The 14,270-nt window shown below is 39.2% G+C and overlaps 1 protein-coding gene across 8 annotated transcripts in view; it reads left to right on the top strand.

Moving 5' to 3' along the window:
• The window catches only part of fat1a (FAT atypical cadherin 1a), a 92,750-nt gene that overhangs the window by 3,157 nt on the left and 75,323 nt on the right, over positions 1-14,270 (top strand). For all 8 annotated transcript variants that reach the window (XR_013818746.1, XR_013818747.1, XM_079846838.1 and 5 more), the window contains exon 2: positions 345-3,628. Coding sequence is in view for 6 of the 8 variants with exons in the window: in XM_079846838.1 (XP_079702964.1) it covers positions 370-3,628 (3,259 nt within the window). In the remaining 2 variants the exon portion in view is untranslated. The remainder of the gene's footprint in view (positions 1-344; positions 3,629-14,270) is intronic.

Here is a 14,270-nt window from a genome sequence, read left to right as displayed (position 1 = left end):
ATTCATCATTTGGCCTATCTGCTGTCATGGTGTCTATGGTGAAGTTAGAAATATAGACAAATAGTCAGTGCCTGTCTCTAAGGATGCTGATGCACTAATCATATTTGTTTTAAGTGATGTGCCATAAACAGCTAAAAGTTGTCTGTCAGTTTCTTATGTGCTGTGTGTAAACTATATCTGCTGCAACCCATGAATGAATAACTTCTTAATGATAATTTAAGAGGTCTTTAGATTTGAAATCTTCAGATGAAAGACCAAACCATGTGAATGTGCCCGAAATGTACTAAATCGATTAAAAGTGAAACTGTATTATCTCTTAACTTTTTCTCTTTTATTCTCCACAGTTTCAGTGAGGAGTGCGCTGCAAACATGCAGAATCACGTGACTTTACTGCTGGTGGTTCTGCTGCTCCTGTGCGGCTGCACTGGGAACCAAAGCCTCGACACTGCGCCCGTTCCTCTGTTTACCCAGTCTGTTTACAATGCTACCATTTATGAGAACTCTGCTGCTAAGACCTATGTGGAAAATCCTGTCAAAATGGGAATCTACATCACAGACCCTACCTGGGAAATACGGTACAAAATCGTGTCAGGAGACAACGAGAACCTGTTCAAAGCTGAGGACTATCAATTGGGAGACTTTAGTTTTTTGCGAATAAGGACCAAAGGAGGTAGCAGTTCCATTCTTAACCGGGAGGTTAGAGACCACTATATTCTCACAGTCAAAGCCATGGAAAAGAATTCAAATGCTGAGGCTCGAACCCGAGTCAGTATTCAGGTACTAGACACAAATGACCTTCGGCCACTGTTCTCCCCGACTGCTTATAGCATATCTTTACCCGAAAACACCGCTGTTCGCTCAAGCGTAGCCAAGGTGATGGCGACGGATGCAGATATCGGTACAAACGGAGAGTACTACTACAGTTTCAGAGAATGGACAGACATGTTTTCAGTCCATCCCACGAGCGGCGTAGTTACGCTAACAGGAAAGCTGGACTACTCTGAGACAAAGCAGTATGAATTAGAGATTTTAGCAGTGGACAGAGGCATGAAGCTGTATGGTAGCAGTGGATTTAGCAGCATGGCTAAGTTAATGGTACAAGTGGAGCAGGCCAACGAGCATGCACCGGTCATCACTGCTGTAACCCTAGCACCCTCAGACACCGACAAGGATCCTACTTATGCTGTTGTGACTGTTGAAGACAATGACCAAGGTGCTAACGGTGAGATTGCATCTCTCAGTGTGGTTGCAGGCGACCCTCTTCAGCAGTTTAAAGCCATGAGGACAAGTCCAGGCAGTAAGGAATATAAAATCAAAGCAGTTAAGCAGGTTGACTGGGATAGTCAGCCCTATGGATACAACCTAACACTGCAAGCCAAAGACAAAGGAAGTCCACCCCAATTTTCATCTGCAAAGGTCATCCATGTCATGTCTCCCCACTTTAAAGTAGGGCCTCCTAAATTCAATCAAGCTATTTACAGAGTCAATGTGAGTGAATTTGCACCACTGCACACACCTGTTGTAATGGTAACAGCTGTGCCAAAGTATCCTCAACTTAAGTATGCATTTAGACACAAATTGGATAAAAATCATTTTACCATTAATGCAGATTCTGGCTTGATCACAACAGCTGGGCCCCTTCATGCAGACTCCTTGAAAAAGTATGAATTAGAAGTTGTGACCAGCGAGAAAAAGGCAGTCACAAAAGTCATTATTGATGTGATCGACGTGAACAACAATGCCCCAGAATTCAAACAGACGTCTTACAAAGCAAGTGTTGATGAAAATATGCCCATAGGTACTAGTGTGCTAACAGTGAAAGCCACTGATTTAGACACTGGGGAGAATGGATATGTCACTTACAGCATTGCCAATGTGAATCCCCAGCCATTTGTCATTGACTACTTCTCTGGTGTCATCAGTAGTTCAGAGATTTTGGATTATGAACTGATGCCGAGGATTTATACTTTGAAAGTGCGGGCGTCAGACTGGGGTTCCCCTTTTCGACGTGAGGTGGAAACCCAGGTAACAGTCACGCTTAACAACTTAAATGACAACAAGCCACTTTTTGAGAGTGTGGATTGTGACATAACTGTGCCGAGAGACCATGGTGTTGGTGAGCAGATCACAACGGTGTCCGCTATTGATGCTGATGAGTTGCAGTTGGTGAGGTACAGAATAAAAGCTGGGAATGACTTGAATTATTTTGATATTAATCCAAACTCTGGCGTACTGTCTTTGAAGCAACCTTTGAATGAGGGTGAGGCAGCAAAAGTGTCCTATCACAGCTTGCAGATCATAGCCAGTGATGGAGAACATGAAACTCAGCCCATGTTTTTGAACATTACGGTTGTTACGGCACGTAAACCGGTCCAAGTGAAATGTGTTGATACTGGAGTTGCCAGCATGCTGGCAGAAAAGCTCCTGCAAGGAAGCAAGATCCACAGCCAAATTGAACCCGAAGACAACTTCCAGGACTTTCACTCTGTGAACCGCCTTGTGCCCCAGTTTGCTGAGACTTTTCCCAGTGTGATTGAGGTCAAAGAAGACTTGCCTGTTGGGGCCAGAATTGTCCATCTTAGTGCCTCGGATTCTGACAGTGGTTTTAATGGGAAGCTGGTTTACGTTATCTCTGGGGGTGACGCTGAGAGTCGTTTCATCATTGACATGGACAGTGGATGGCTCAAAGTATATGCTTCTCTTGATAGAGAAACAACTGATCACTATACATTGAATATTACCGTGTATGACCTTGGGATTCCCCAGAAGTCATCTTCACGTCTGCTGGATGTAAAGATCCTGGATGCTAATGACAACAGCCCACAGTTTTTACAGGACACCTACTCCGTGGATATCAGTGAGAGCACTGCGGTCGGCACAGAGATCATTCAAGTTGAAGCAAAAGATAAAGATCTTGGGGATAATGGCGTGGTCAGATACTCTATATTGGCAGACACAGATCAATTTGCTATTGATACGGAAACCGGGATCATTACGGTGAAAAAGCCTCTAGACCGTGAGGTGCAACCCAGTTTTGTACTCAAGATAGCAGCTCGTGACCAGGCCGCTGATGAACCTCAACTTGTCTCAACTGTATTGCTTAAAATCACACTGGAGGATGTAAATGACAACCCTCCAAAATTTATTCCCCCAAACTATCAGGTGAGAGTACGTGAGGATCTACCCATCGGTACTGTTATAATGTGGCTGGAGGCTCACGACCCTGATGTTGGGCCGTCTAGCCAGGTTCGATACAGCCTCATTGACAATGGGGACGGAAAGTTTGAAGTAGACAAATTGAGTGGTGCCGTACGAATCGTACAGAATCTGGATTACGAGAAAAAGCAAGTGTACAGTCTCACAGCAAGGGCGAAGGACAAAGGCAAGCCGATATCTTTGTCCTCGAGTTGTCACATTGAGGTAGAGGTTGTGGATGTGAACGAGAATCTGTACAGGCCATTGTTCCCATCATTTGTGGATAAGGGATTTATCAAAGAGGATGTGCCCATTGGAACATCGGTGATGAAAATCACAGCTCAGGACGAGGATAAAGAAAGAGATGGAGAAATCCGTTACTCCATTCGGGATGGGTCGGGTCTGGGGATCTTTACCATTGACGAAGAAACTGGTAAGTTATCTTCCTTTCCCTTTTATCCATTCATGACTGGGGTGGGGTAACGGGGGATGTTTTGTCAGGTCATGAATTATTCAAGAAACAAATCTCCTATGCATTAAATTAGCCGGTGATATGAACGGTGCAAATGTGAAAGGACTTGCTGTATTAAGTTTTTTTTTAGGGGTGTATAGAAGGAGGGATTCATATTATTTTGAGTGGCATCAGTTGGATACTTGCACAGGTTGGTGGTAGCAGTTGGATGACTTTGAGAGAGCTGATGAAGAGCATCCTGACTCTTTTCATTTTTCCACCGGAGGAGAGAGAATTGATGGCAGGAACAGATGGAGCAGCTGTCTCTTGGACCTGCTGTAGACATTCCACACTAGTTGCCGTGGTATTAAGAGGATTGCTCTCCCTCCCCGCCCCCTACTTCCGTGCACACATTTTTTTTTTTTTTTTTTTACTTGATTCTTTCTCTCTGTCTATTTTTCTTTTTAAATAAGCAAATCAAGCACCGGCTATTTCTCATTTATAGATTATTTTGTTATGTAGGCCATAGGATACTTAACGTGTATTAATGTGAGCCGATGAGTGTTAGAGAATGGTGCTTTCTGAAGCAAGCACATTTCCCTGGGCAAAAGTCAACATCTGGCCTCATTATCTTTATACAAAGAATGTATTAATACCTCTCTCAGCTGTCCTGACCACTCAAAGCACCTGTGCCAAAAGCTTAAAATAAGCAGTCTGGAATTCCAACGGTCTTTGACACTGAGCAACTAATGGCCACCCAGTAAAAATGAAGGCCTAAAATACACAAAACTTACAGGACTCAAGACGAGTGTTTTTTTCTTTGATTAATGGATTTGTATGCTGAGCTAAATGATTAATGTACTAAATAGACCAGTGAAACATCATGATGTTTTGTGTATGCATCCAATCGAAATGTGGAATTAGAAATAAATGTATTTAGTCAAGGTGAAAACATATTAATAGTTGTAATTTATATCAAGGTATTTCTGTCAAGCATATCTGCCTAAAGGGCCTTTCACGCTGAGTGCGAATAAGCGACGCAAATGTATTATGCAATGACTCTCTTGAATGGAAACAATAGATACCTATGGAGCTATTCACACTGGACGCGATCAATCGCGGCGCTACAAAGCGAAAAAAACTTTCTTCCAGTGTGTCTTCCAGTTTTTTTTCTTCATTGCCCTGCATTAAAACAGGCCTTCCAATTATATTTGAGCTTCAGATCATGTCCCTGGAGCCACTGATCTTGCACAAAATGGTGAGATTGGTGGAAAAGAAAAGTATTCTGGAAGAGAGAAAAGAATGGATGTTGATTTCTTGTTATTATTGGTGTCTGCAAACAGAGAAATGCATACATTCAATTGCGTCTGCTCCTGTTTATTTGAGTTCACATGGCATCACTTTTAAGCTTCCATTAGTGATATTAGTTGAAAAGTGTGCACATTTGGAGAAATATTAATATATTTTCACATGTTTACTAAATATTTCTTTTTACAGAATATCATTTTAATTCATTTCCATTTCCATTACATTTCATTTTATGATATCTGAAGAACTTGTGTGTTAGCGGTGTTTTTTTGGGGGGGGTGCATGTGTCAGAGAGTCGGAGAGCGCTTATTCGGTCTAGATCGAAAACGAAATTGTGATATGTTGCTTGATGTTAATTATAGCTCTAATGCACCTGTTACTTAGCTGCGATTATATTGTATGGTGTATTTGGTCAATTCTCGTAAGGTCTCGTAAACATAATTTGTGTTTATGGTGTAGTGCTAAATTAATAAATAAATAATAATGACTATGAGCACAATAATAAGACATGCATAAGGAAAAATGCATTCTCAGTCAGCGCCATCTATCGTGCAGGCGTGAATTAGCAGAAGCTGATCAATCGTTTCGCATTTGTTGTGAAAGCATCGTTCGGTGATTCGCTTTAACGCGTTGTGCTCTGTGTGAAAGGGCCTTAAGAAAGTAAATTACCAGTATCTCTTTTAAATGCCTTTTGATAAATCTTGCTTTCTTGGGTGGTAAATTTAGCATGACAGGATGTGCTGGCATAGGTTCCCCCCCTCCCCCCACAACAAGACCATCTGTTGCCCATTGTGCCTGCCCAGTCTTATGGAGATTGGGTTTTGCTGCAGTTCCAATGGATGGAAGCTTATTTGAAGGTTTTTCCAAATTGATTTGGGTAGAGAACATAAATGGTGTCTTGAGGGGTGAATCAGAAAAAAAAGTCTAGGAAGAACCTGTAATGAGTTTGTCACCATCACAGTCAACACACAAAAAAAAATTCATTCTTGTTTCTTGGGTGCAGAATAATCTCCATATCAAAGTTCTAATCTAATAATCACCATAATGTTTCGTGCTAGTGAATATTGTCAATTGAGAGTCCACTTAGCACCACACCTAACTAGAGATGCGGGTCAGCAGGAGTCTCTGACCTTCTCCCCCACTCTCTGACCCTCAAATTGATGCTATGGCAGCCATGCAATTGTCTTTTTCAGAGTACCATTGTTAAGGATCATAGTCAGGATTGGTAGCAAAGCAAGTATGCCTGAGGTAATAGCAGCTCTCATGGGAATGGAAAGATTAGAAGAGGGATGGGTAGGAGGTGTTCAGATTTGAGGTCACTACATGTGGGATGAATATCATGTTTCAAGCAAGGAATCAATCTTTAAACTTAGGCCGGAGAGTAGTAATAAAGAGTCTTTTGTTGTTTTGCACTAAATGGATATTTTGAGAACATGGGGTCACCGTCGCTGGAGGCTATGGGTGCACCTTTAGTCATGTTTTATGAGAATGAACACCAAAAGAAAGACTGAGTCACATCTGGGCCAGATTTGGAGCTCTGGACTATATTTTCCATGTGTTTGTGTTGTTTACCCATTTTAATCTCTACTTCTGTAGACCCCACAGGGGGCGAGGAATGTGCAAATGAAATGTTTTGTCGTTCATTTCTACCCCCAATTTTGTTCGCCTCAGCCCTGCATGTTTGACTCCAGTAGTTTCGCCTCGTAGGAATTTGAGGCTTCCATCATTTATATCCTGTCTTCCCATAAATGTATTTTTGTTTTGTCTGAGTAGAGCGAAAGCTCCTCTTAAAAAACCTCAGTTCTGAGAAACATAGTTTAAATTAAACTAGTACTGACACAATGAAACTGATTTACAACCCGATTAGTTTGCTTTAAAACAGAATGGTTACTAGAGATTGTCTTTTTTAACCAATAATAAAGCTAGATCTGTAGCTGCAGGAGGTTCTACTGTCTGCAGAACCTCCTGCAGTGTTTACATATGTGATTCTCACAAACATGTCAAGAGCAGAGGGCTACATTGGGTCCTGGTGAGACCTCAGTTAACCAGGCTATTTCTGCGGCCAAGATGACACACACACACAAGCGCCGATGCACGAGTCATTGAGGTATGCTGCTAAATTGATTGAAGTCACCAGAGCTTCACAAAGAATCCAGTGCCTTTATTTAATAAACCCCCCGTGGTAAATGGGAATGAATAAAATTGGAGAGCAAACTCATGGGTCAAGGATATTTGACTTCGATATAAAATGAAATGCTAAGAACAAAGTCTTAGAAATAGAAGGTTGTTGATGCAGAGCTTTCTCTAGGGACACACCTATTGTCCTTGATAGACAGCATGTAGTCAACTGTCAATAATGGTTGGATAAGCAGTAGGGCTGGGTATTGACACAAATTTCACAATTCGATTTGATTTCGATTCACAAGCTTGCAATTCGATTCAATTTTGATTCCGATTCGATTCAGTAATGATTATTTTGGATATCAGGTAGGCCTACAACATGGCAAATTGTCTCAAAGAAAACAAATCTCTTAACTAATGCTGTAAACTATGGGAGTCAGTTGTAGCCTACTAGGCTTCATTAGCCTACTATAATTTTGAAGGTAAAAATGAACTGATTTGTATACAAACACTTAAATTACACTTATTTATTTTTATAATAATAAAGTTATATGAAATATAAACATTTAAATGGTGGCTGTCATAAACACTTGCCAGATTTATTCAAACATGCATTAAATATTGAAGAACATTAAACATTATAATGAATATGTAATATGCTGCATATATTTAGCAAAATGCTCCTCTCTAGAGTTAATTTTTCTAGATGACTAACGAGTTTATGGTCACTGGATATGGTTTTTCTGAGGTAAATGTGACGTTACATGACATTGTTTACAAGCTGTTTTACTGACGTCTTTCCACGGTTGAAACACTGATTGAGCGATTCCATGTGACATGATACGGATTTTGATAATTTGTACTCTATCTTTTAACACACTTGCAGATGCCCATTCATGTTTATTTCGCACTGTAACTGGTATTATTAATGCGGAAGAGAAGATCATGTGCGCTCCTCGCTGCTGCTGCTGTAGAGTTGAGCTGCGCCAGAGCGATCTCACGCCACAGCGCCAAAACGGTATTTATGCTTTTGAATTTCATAAGAAAATGGACGTAATTTGAAATCTGAGACTTTGTTTCATATCAATAGTAACAAAGCACAAAGATTATTGTGATTTATTGGATGGGATGCACGCTACAATGTTACATTCATTCATCAACTGAAAACAGGATGACTAATCGATTCTTGGGATTTAAGAATCAATATCGGTTCGTAAAAATGAGAATCGATTCAAATCGAGAAATCGATATTTTTTACCCAGCCCTAATAAGCAGTGTGTCCATATTTTCATATCATTTGTCAGATGAGTATATATTTTTAATTTATTTAATGAACTTATCAATTAGGGCTGGTCCGAATACCATTTTTTGAGCTTCGTGTCTGTCTGTCTGTTTGCATTTTGATTATTTCGAGAACCGTTCATCCAATCGACTTCACAAGGGAGTGCAGTGTCGCATTTGGTGCAATATAGATGGACACGCAAGACGCGACACATTCAGAATTAATAAACTTTTAGTAAACTACAGAACAGCGCGAGCGGGAAGCGGCGCGCCTCACGCAGACAAGGCTTATATGCTCCGAGAACAGACACTGCACTAGTGATATAAAACATACACTGCATGAAAAGAGGTGTATCCGGACCAGTATACTCCTGTATACACTGCTGAAATTCGGAAGAATCCAGGAGTATACTGGCCGGATAGCTCAAATTCCATGGGTCTGTATATATCCGTATACATCCGAAATGATACCAAATCGGATGTATGTTGTGGACGTATACTTCCGTGCTACAGCCATTTGTTGCCATGGCAAGTAATCCCTCAAAGGTTTTTTCAAGAGAACATTTTCACACCTTTGTGCACCTTTTGGCCTTCCCCCCTATTGGTCCTTTTCTTTTAAAACCACTCCCATTACCCAGACCACTATTGGAGGACAGGACACATTGAAAACCCAGGAAAGTGATTTGATTGGTTACTTTTAGAACATAGACCACCCTAGGCCTTATCGCACAGTGATTTGATTGGTTATAGGCCAGCTATGCAGATATTGCTCAGTATACACTAAACCCCCCTTACCCCAATTTTAATACATTCAAATATAATTTTAAAAACACACAAAGAACAATGAGAAAGTCTGACACGGATTTGAGTCTTTTCATGCAGTGATACACACACAGGTCTGTTAACTTAAGCAATACTTTTAAGGTAGTCTAATATTTTTCTTACTAACAAATTACTGACACAGTAAAGGGTAGATTTAAATAAAGAAAAATGAAATTTAAATAAAGAAAAACAAAATTTAAATAAAGAAAAAATGAAATTTAAATAAAGAAAAATTAAATTTAAATAAAGAAAAAATGAAATTTAAATAAAGAAAAATGAAATTTAAATAAAGAAAAACGAAATTAAGTTAAATTAAAAACAAGATAAATTTAGATTGATAATAATGGGTAAAAAGGCTAATAGATTTTGTTTCTATTATTCTATTTTCCACAATGTCAAAGCAACGCAGCTTAACCCAAAATACAAGCTCAGGCATGCACTTCTGTCCATACAAACTCCGCTGTTCTGCGCTCTAGCCAGAGAATACTCCCGTTGCAGGAACACTTTAGTAGGCCAAGAAGAAGCAAATATATTTATTAAGTATAACAAGGTTGGGTTCCTTCAACTGTCCATCCTATTAAAATGGCTAGGCTATATAAGATAATTGTAAAAAAAGAGTATTGTATTTCACCAGATTTTATAGTGTAGGCTATATTTTTATAGTGTATATTTTTATAGTATTCAAGCGGGAATGAGAACCGTTTTGTGGGGGATGCCAGGTGTGCAAAAAAAAGAAAAAAAAGAAGAATATTCAAATGTCAAATTTTCAAATCGAATACCAACCCACCAAATGAATATTCGGGCCCAGCCCTATTATCAATGTGATGGATATGCAGATGTACTTGCAGTTGTATTGGCATTCTTTCACTTTGGTGTAGAACACTTGATTATCCAATAAAAATAGTTAAAAAAAATGCATTAAAATTAGGATTAAAAACGAATTAACTGGTAAAAACAACCTATAATAGATTTGCATTGAAGGGGGTGAGAATAATATCATCGGGACCTGGCCAGTAGGCTACCTACCAAAACATCCTAGCTCAGAACATAAAAATCTAGTTTAAAAATGTGTTGTATCTTGAAGTGAGAAGTCTTGCTTTACTATCTTTAATGGGATCAATTGAAAAAAATCTTTTAAGAAGCAACTCATTAAAGCTGGTGCAAAGGAGCTTGGATTTTAAGGAGCTGTAACCCTAATTCTGAGGCCAATGACATTGTATGCTCAGTTAGGTTTAACTTTTCATTTTAATCCCCTATATCATTTTATTGAACCATGTGTACCAGGCAGTTTTCTCACTTATGTCCTGCGAATAGTACATTTCTGCTTTATTTTCAGCTCTGATTCAGCTCTGATGGTGTGATAAAGCAGTTTACACCTCTTGTGAAATGTAGGGGGTCGCCAACATTTTGAGATACTGAGTAGTCGCACATTTCAGATCATTAAATTTAAGAAAAATGAAATGACACTGTACTTAATTTGATACCAATACTTCCCTCTAAGTGTATGTAATTTGTTTCAGTGTTACAAATTTTAATTTTCAGAAGTACCCCAATGATGTAGCCTACTTTTAACCATTAAAACAATTTGATAGCCTATACTTTTTGCTAAAGCCAACAAAGATCACAATTTGTCAACTATGTGAAAAAAAGTTGTATGTTTGATGAAAAGCTCACTACACACTGATGCCATGGTCACTAATTAGTTGTGTTCTAAATTACATACTGTACTTGTTTGTTTGTTTGTTTCGGTTATAAAAGTGTATCATTCAGGTATTTGAAGTGAACTTCTTGTTGAAATTTTCACTGTGAACAGACTACTCACACTGTTTCTATAAAATGGCATAGAATAGTGCATACGTTTGTGAATTGGGACGCAGCTACTCAGTCATCGAGATACAGACATACCTGCTTGAGCCAGACACCATTAGGTCAGAGAGTGGCCCATAATGCTGAGCATGCATCCATGTCTAATCCCCCTGACTCGCTGCTCAAAAATATCTGTTTTTTTCCCCCATTGCTGTTGCTCATGTGATTGATGATCAGAAAATGTAGACTGACTAATGATATAACAATACTTTCATAAGAAACAACATTTACAACTTCTGGTTAAGATATTTCAGAGATTGATTACTCACTAGGCAAGGCCAAAAGCTTCAAACTCTGGCTCTAAATGTGTTTTAATTTATGTACTTGGTCCTTGATTTTATTAACATATCTGTTAACATCTTTCACTTATTTTAGTCCAAATGCTGTGGCAAGAATTCTATTTGAAGACTCCCAACCCTTGCCATCTTTTTAGTTTGTTTCAAAATTAATTTTTGTAGTAGCCAATGCAGCATTTTTAAAATGCTCAATCCACTATACTGGCCGACACAAAAAAGGACTCCCTATTCCCTGTTCAATTAATGTTTCTTTTAGCACTTTTGAAAAAGAAATATTTGGAGAAAAGTAATGCACTTCTACTAGCTCATAAGTGTTGTGTCATCATTGGTCGGGAATCGTACTGCAGTGGCTAAGCCATATGTTTTTGATTTTCTAAAAAAGTAATGGTAACATTCATTGATTCTTAATCAGACTACACCGGTCATGCTGTCTGTTTTTGATTATTTCAAAGGAACTGGATCATAAATCATTGTTCTGTGACTTGTACCTTACTGGCACGTATAATAGATTCAGTAGCGGTTTCGTGGCACCACTGAAAAGTAGTACATAAAAGACTATCAGTATAGTTTGGTTCTAGAATTTTCAAAATAGTTCTTGGTTCCCAACCTCTATTAAAAGGTCTTTCCTCTTGCTTTGCAACAGGTATTGGCTGTTGTTTCTCCGACTAGTGAAATGGCACTTGTGAATCAGTTTGATGTACAAAGCACTAGTATGAGAATGTGCATGTGTTACTCTTTGTGCCGTATCCCCTATATGCCCTTCCTGTGGGGAGAAAGGTTGGCTGATTCTTTCTGATGCCAGATAACAGAGGAATGTGCTGGTGGCTTTGTGTTCTCATGTTTGGCTACCTATGAGTTGGCCCAGGCAGGGAGAAGGGGAAGGGGGTCATCTAAAAGAAAGGGGTCATGAGCAAGTTTTCTCTCCTATCATGATTCTCTTTGCATACCTGGCACATTTTACTCTGGCTTTCTCTTTCACTCTTGTACATTTCCCACTAAGTGTCAAAATATTGAGCCTGTTGTGTGACTACTGTTTTTTTCCTATGTCCATCTTGCCATATCATTGTCTTTTCTCATCTCTCAGGAGTGTGACTACTACTTTTCCACTTTTTTACTGAGGGTATATGACTGACTGACTCCGTGTAGTCTCTGCTTGAGCCGTGTTGCTGGGGCAACCAGTTTCTGGAATGCAGGATCAGGAGTTGATTGTAGGGTGCTAAATGAAAAGCACACTTTCCCTTGTTAAAGTCGACTGCTGTCTCCAACTATCAGGTCCCATTTTTGGGAACCCGTTCTGATGTTAACTCTTGTTATTTCAATGTTCCCTAAATAAAAGTCAGTTGAGCGAAAGAAGATCGTCTATGCCAAGAACAAACCAGCAATTGAATGGTTTTAGACTTCTGTGCTACAGGATTGATGGTTTGACGATAAGCCCAATATTTCATACTCAAATTCCATATGCCCACGGTCCAGCTCTCAGCTATACCAATTCCCAATACGGTGGGTGATGTTGTTGCACTCACTGTTTCCCTGTGATGTCACAGATTTTTATAATGAGAATCGAAGGCGAGTGACAGCAGATGTAAACACGGCGCTGGTGGATGCAGAGTGTGAAACCAGAGACGCTAACCACCGACGCGAGACAAACTGTGTGATGCATCTGCTACCAAACTGTATCTGACTGTGCGTCAAAGTTAACTGGCATTTTAGAATTGCACATCCTGGGACTATGAATGTCACACCCACGGCTTTTCCACTCAGAGGTCAGAGATGAGAAATGAAGATGAATGCTTTTTATTTCACTGTTGGGCTTCTGCGCTCAACAGATAATCATAACAGCTTGCTACAAAAGCTCAACAAATCATTGCATCATGGAGTGTTTAGCGACACTACATTGTTTTTGCTCAAAACCTGTTTTTGAAAACCGCTACCTCCATTTTAGATAAATTTGTTTTGTTTGCATTTTGAACAAATGGACAATAAATCATTGCATTGTCAAATTATATGCAAAGCATTACTCTGGCTTGATGGAATTCATTTGCTTGATATTTAAGGCAAATATAATAATAATAATAATAATAATAGTAATAATAACTTGTTTTACAATACAATTATTTTTTAAACGTTAAACAATCAAGCTTTTGTTTTGGTGGAAACCACAGGCAGGGAGCCCTTAATGCTTTTATATTGCTGACAACAACCGTTTTTTAAGCGCATCTCATTGCATGTTGTGTTTCCAAATGCATATTATAATCAACCAAAACTCAGAGCACATATGAGTTTGTGGGCAGCAGCATTTACTGAGAACCGAGTCGCTCTGAAACACCAGAACATAAGCTGTTTGTATTTAAAAGAACACAGTGCCATGCTTCGCTCTGAAACACAGTGCTCATTTTTTATTTTTTATTAAACAACAGTTTTTGCAATATGATAATTGCAGTAAGCACTATCACTGTTGCGATTTTATATCGATTAGCTAATCATGCAACCCTACTTGTGGTGTTAAACTTTAAAAACATCAGTAATGGTGATGTACATTGTCTTTTTTCATGTTGGCTTTGCACATTTTCAGATTTATACTGTCCTAGTAAACTCACTGCGAAACAACTAAAGTAACACATATCTTCATTTAGACTGGTTCATTTGATTTGAACACTCTTATGCATGCAAACCGATATTACAGTGTCTGTGTTTGTTTTAGAATGTCAGTTGCGCAGCTTTGCCCCTACATAATAGTTATGTATAAATTCACGTTCGTAATGATATGTAAAGGTGTAATTAGGAGCCTAGTTAAGAGTCAAACATCTGGGGTTTGAACCAAATGACTTTTCTATTCCCTGTTTTACTGCCTCACCAGACTCCTCCCTTCAATATTTTAAACGCCTTTGATCCTCACCACACAGAAACACTCCAAGGAGCACAAGTATATA

The sequence above is a fragment of the Squalius cephalus genome (genome assembly GCF_949319135.1).
Source record: "Squalius cephalus genome assembly, chromosome: 2".
In the NCBI taxonomy this organism is placed as follows: Eukaryota; Metazoa; Chordata; class Actinopteri; order Cypriniformes; family Leuciscidae; genus Squalius; species Squalius cephalus.
The sequence above is the reverse complement of the archived record's forward strand: the minus strand, read 5'-3'. Positions and strand labels throughout refer to the sequence as shown.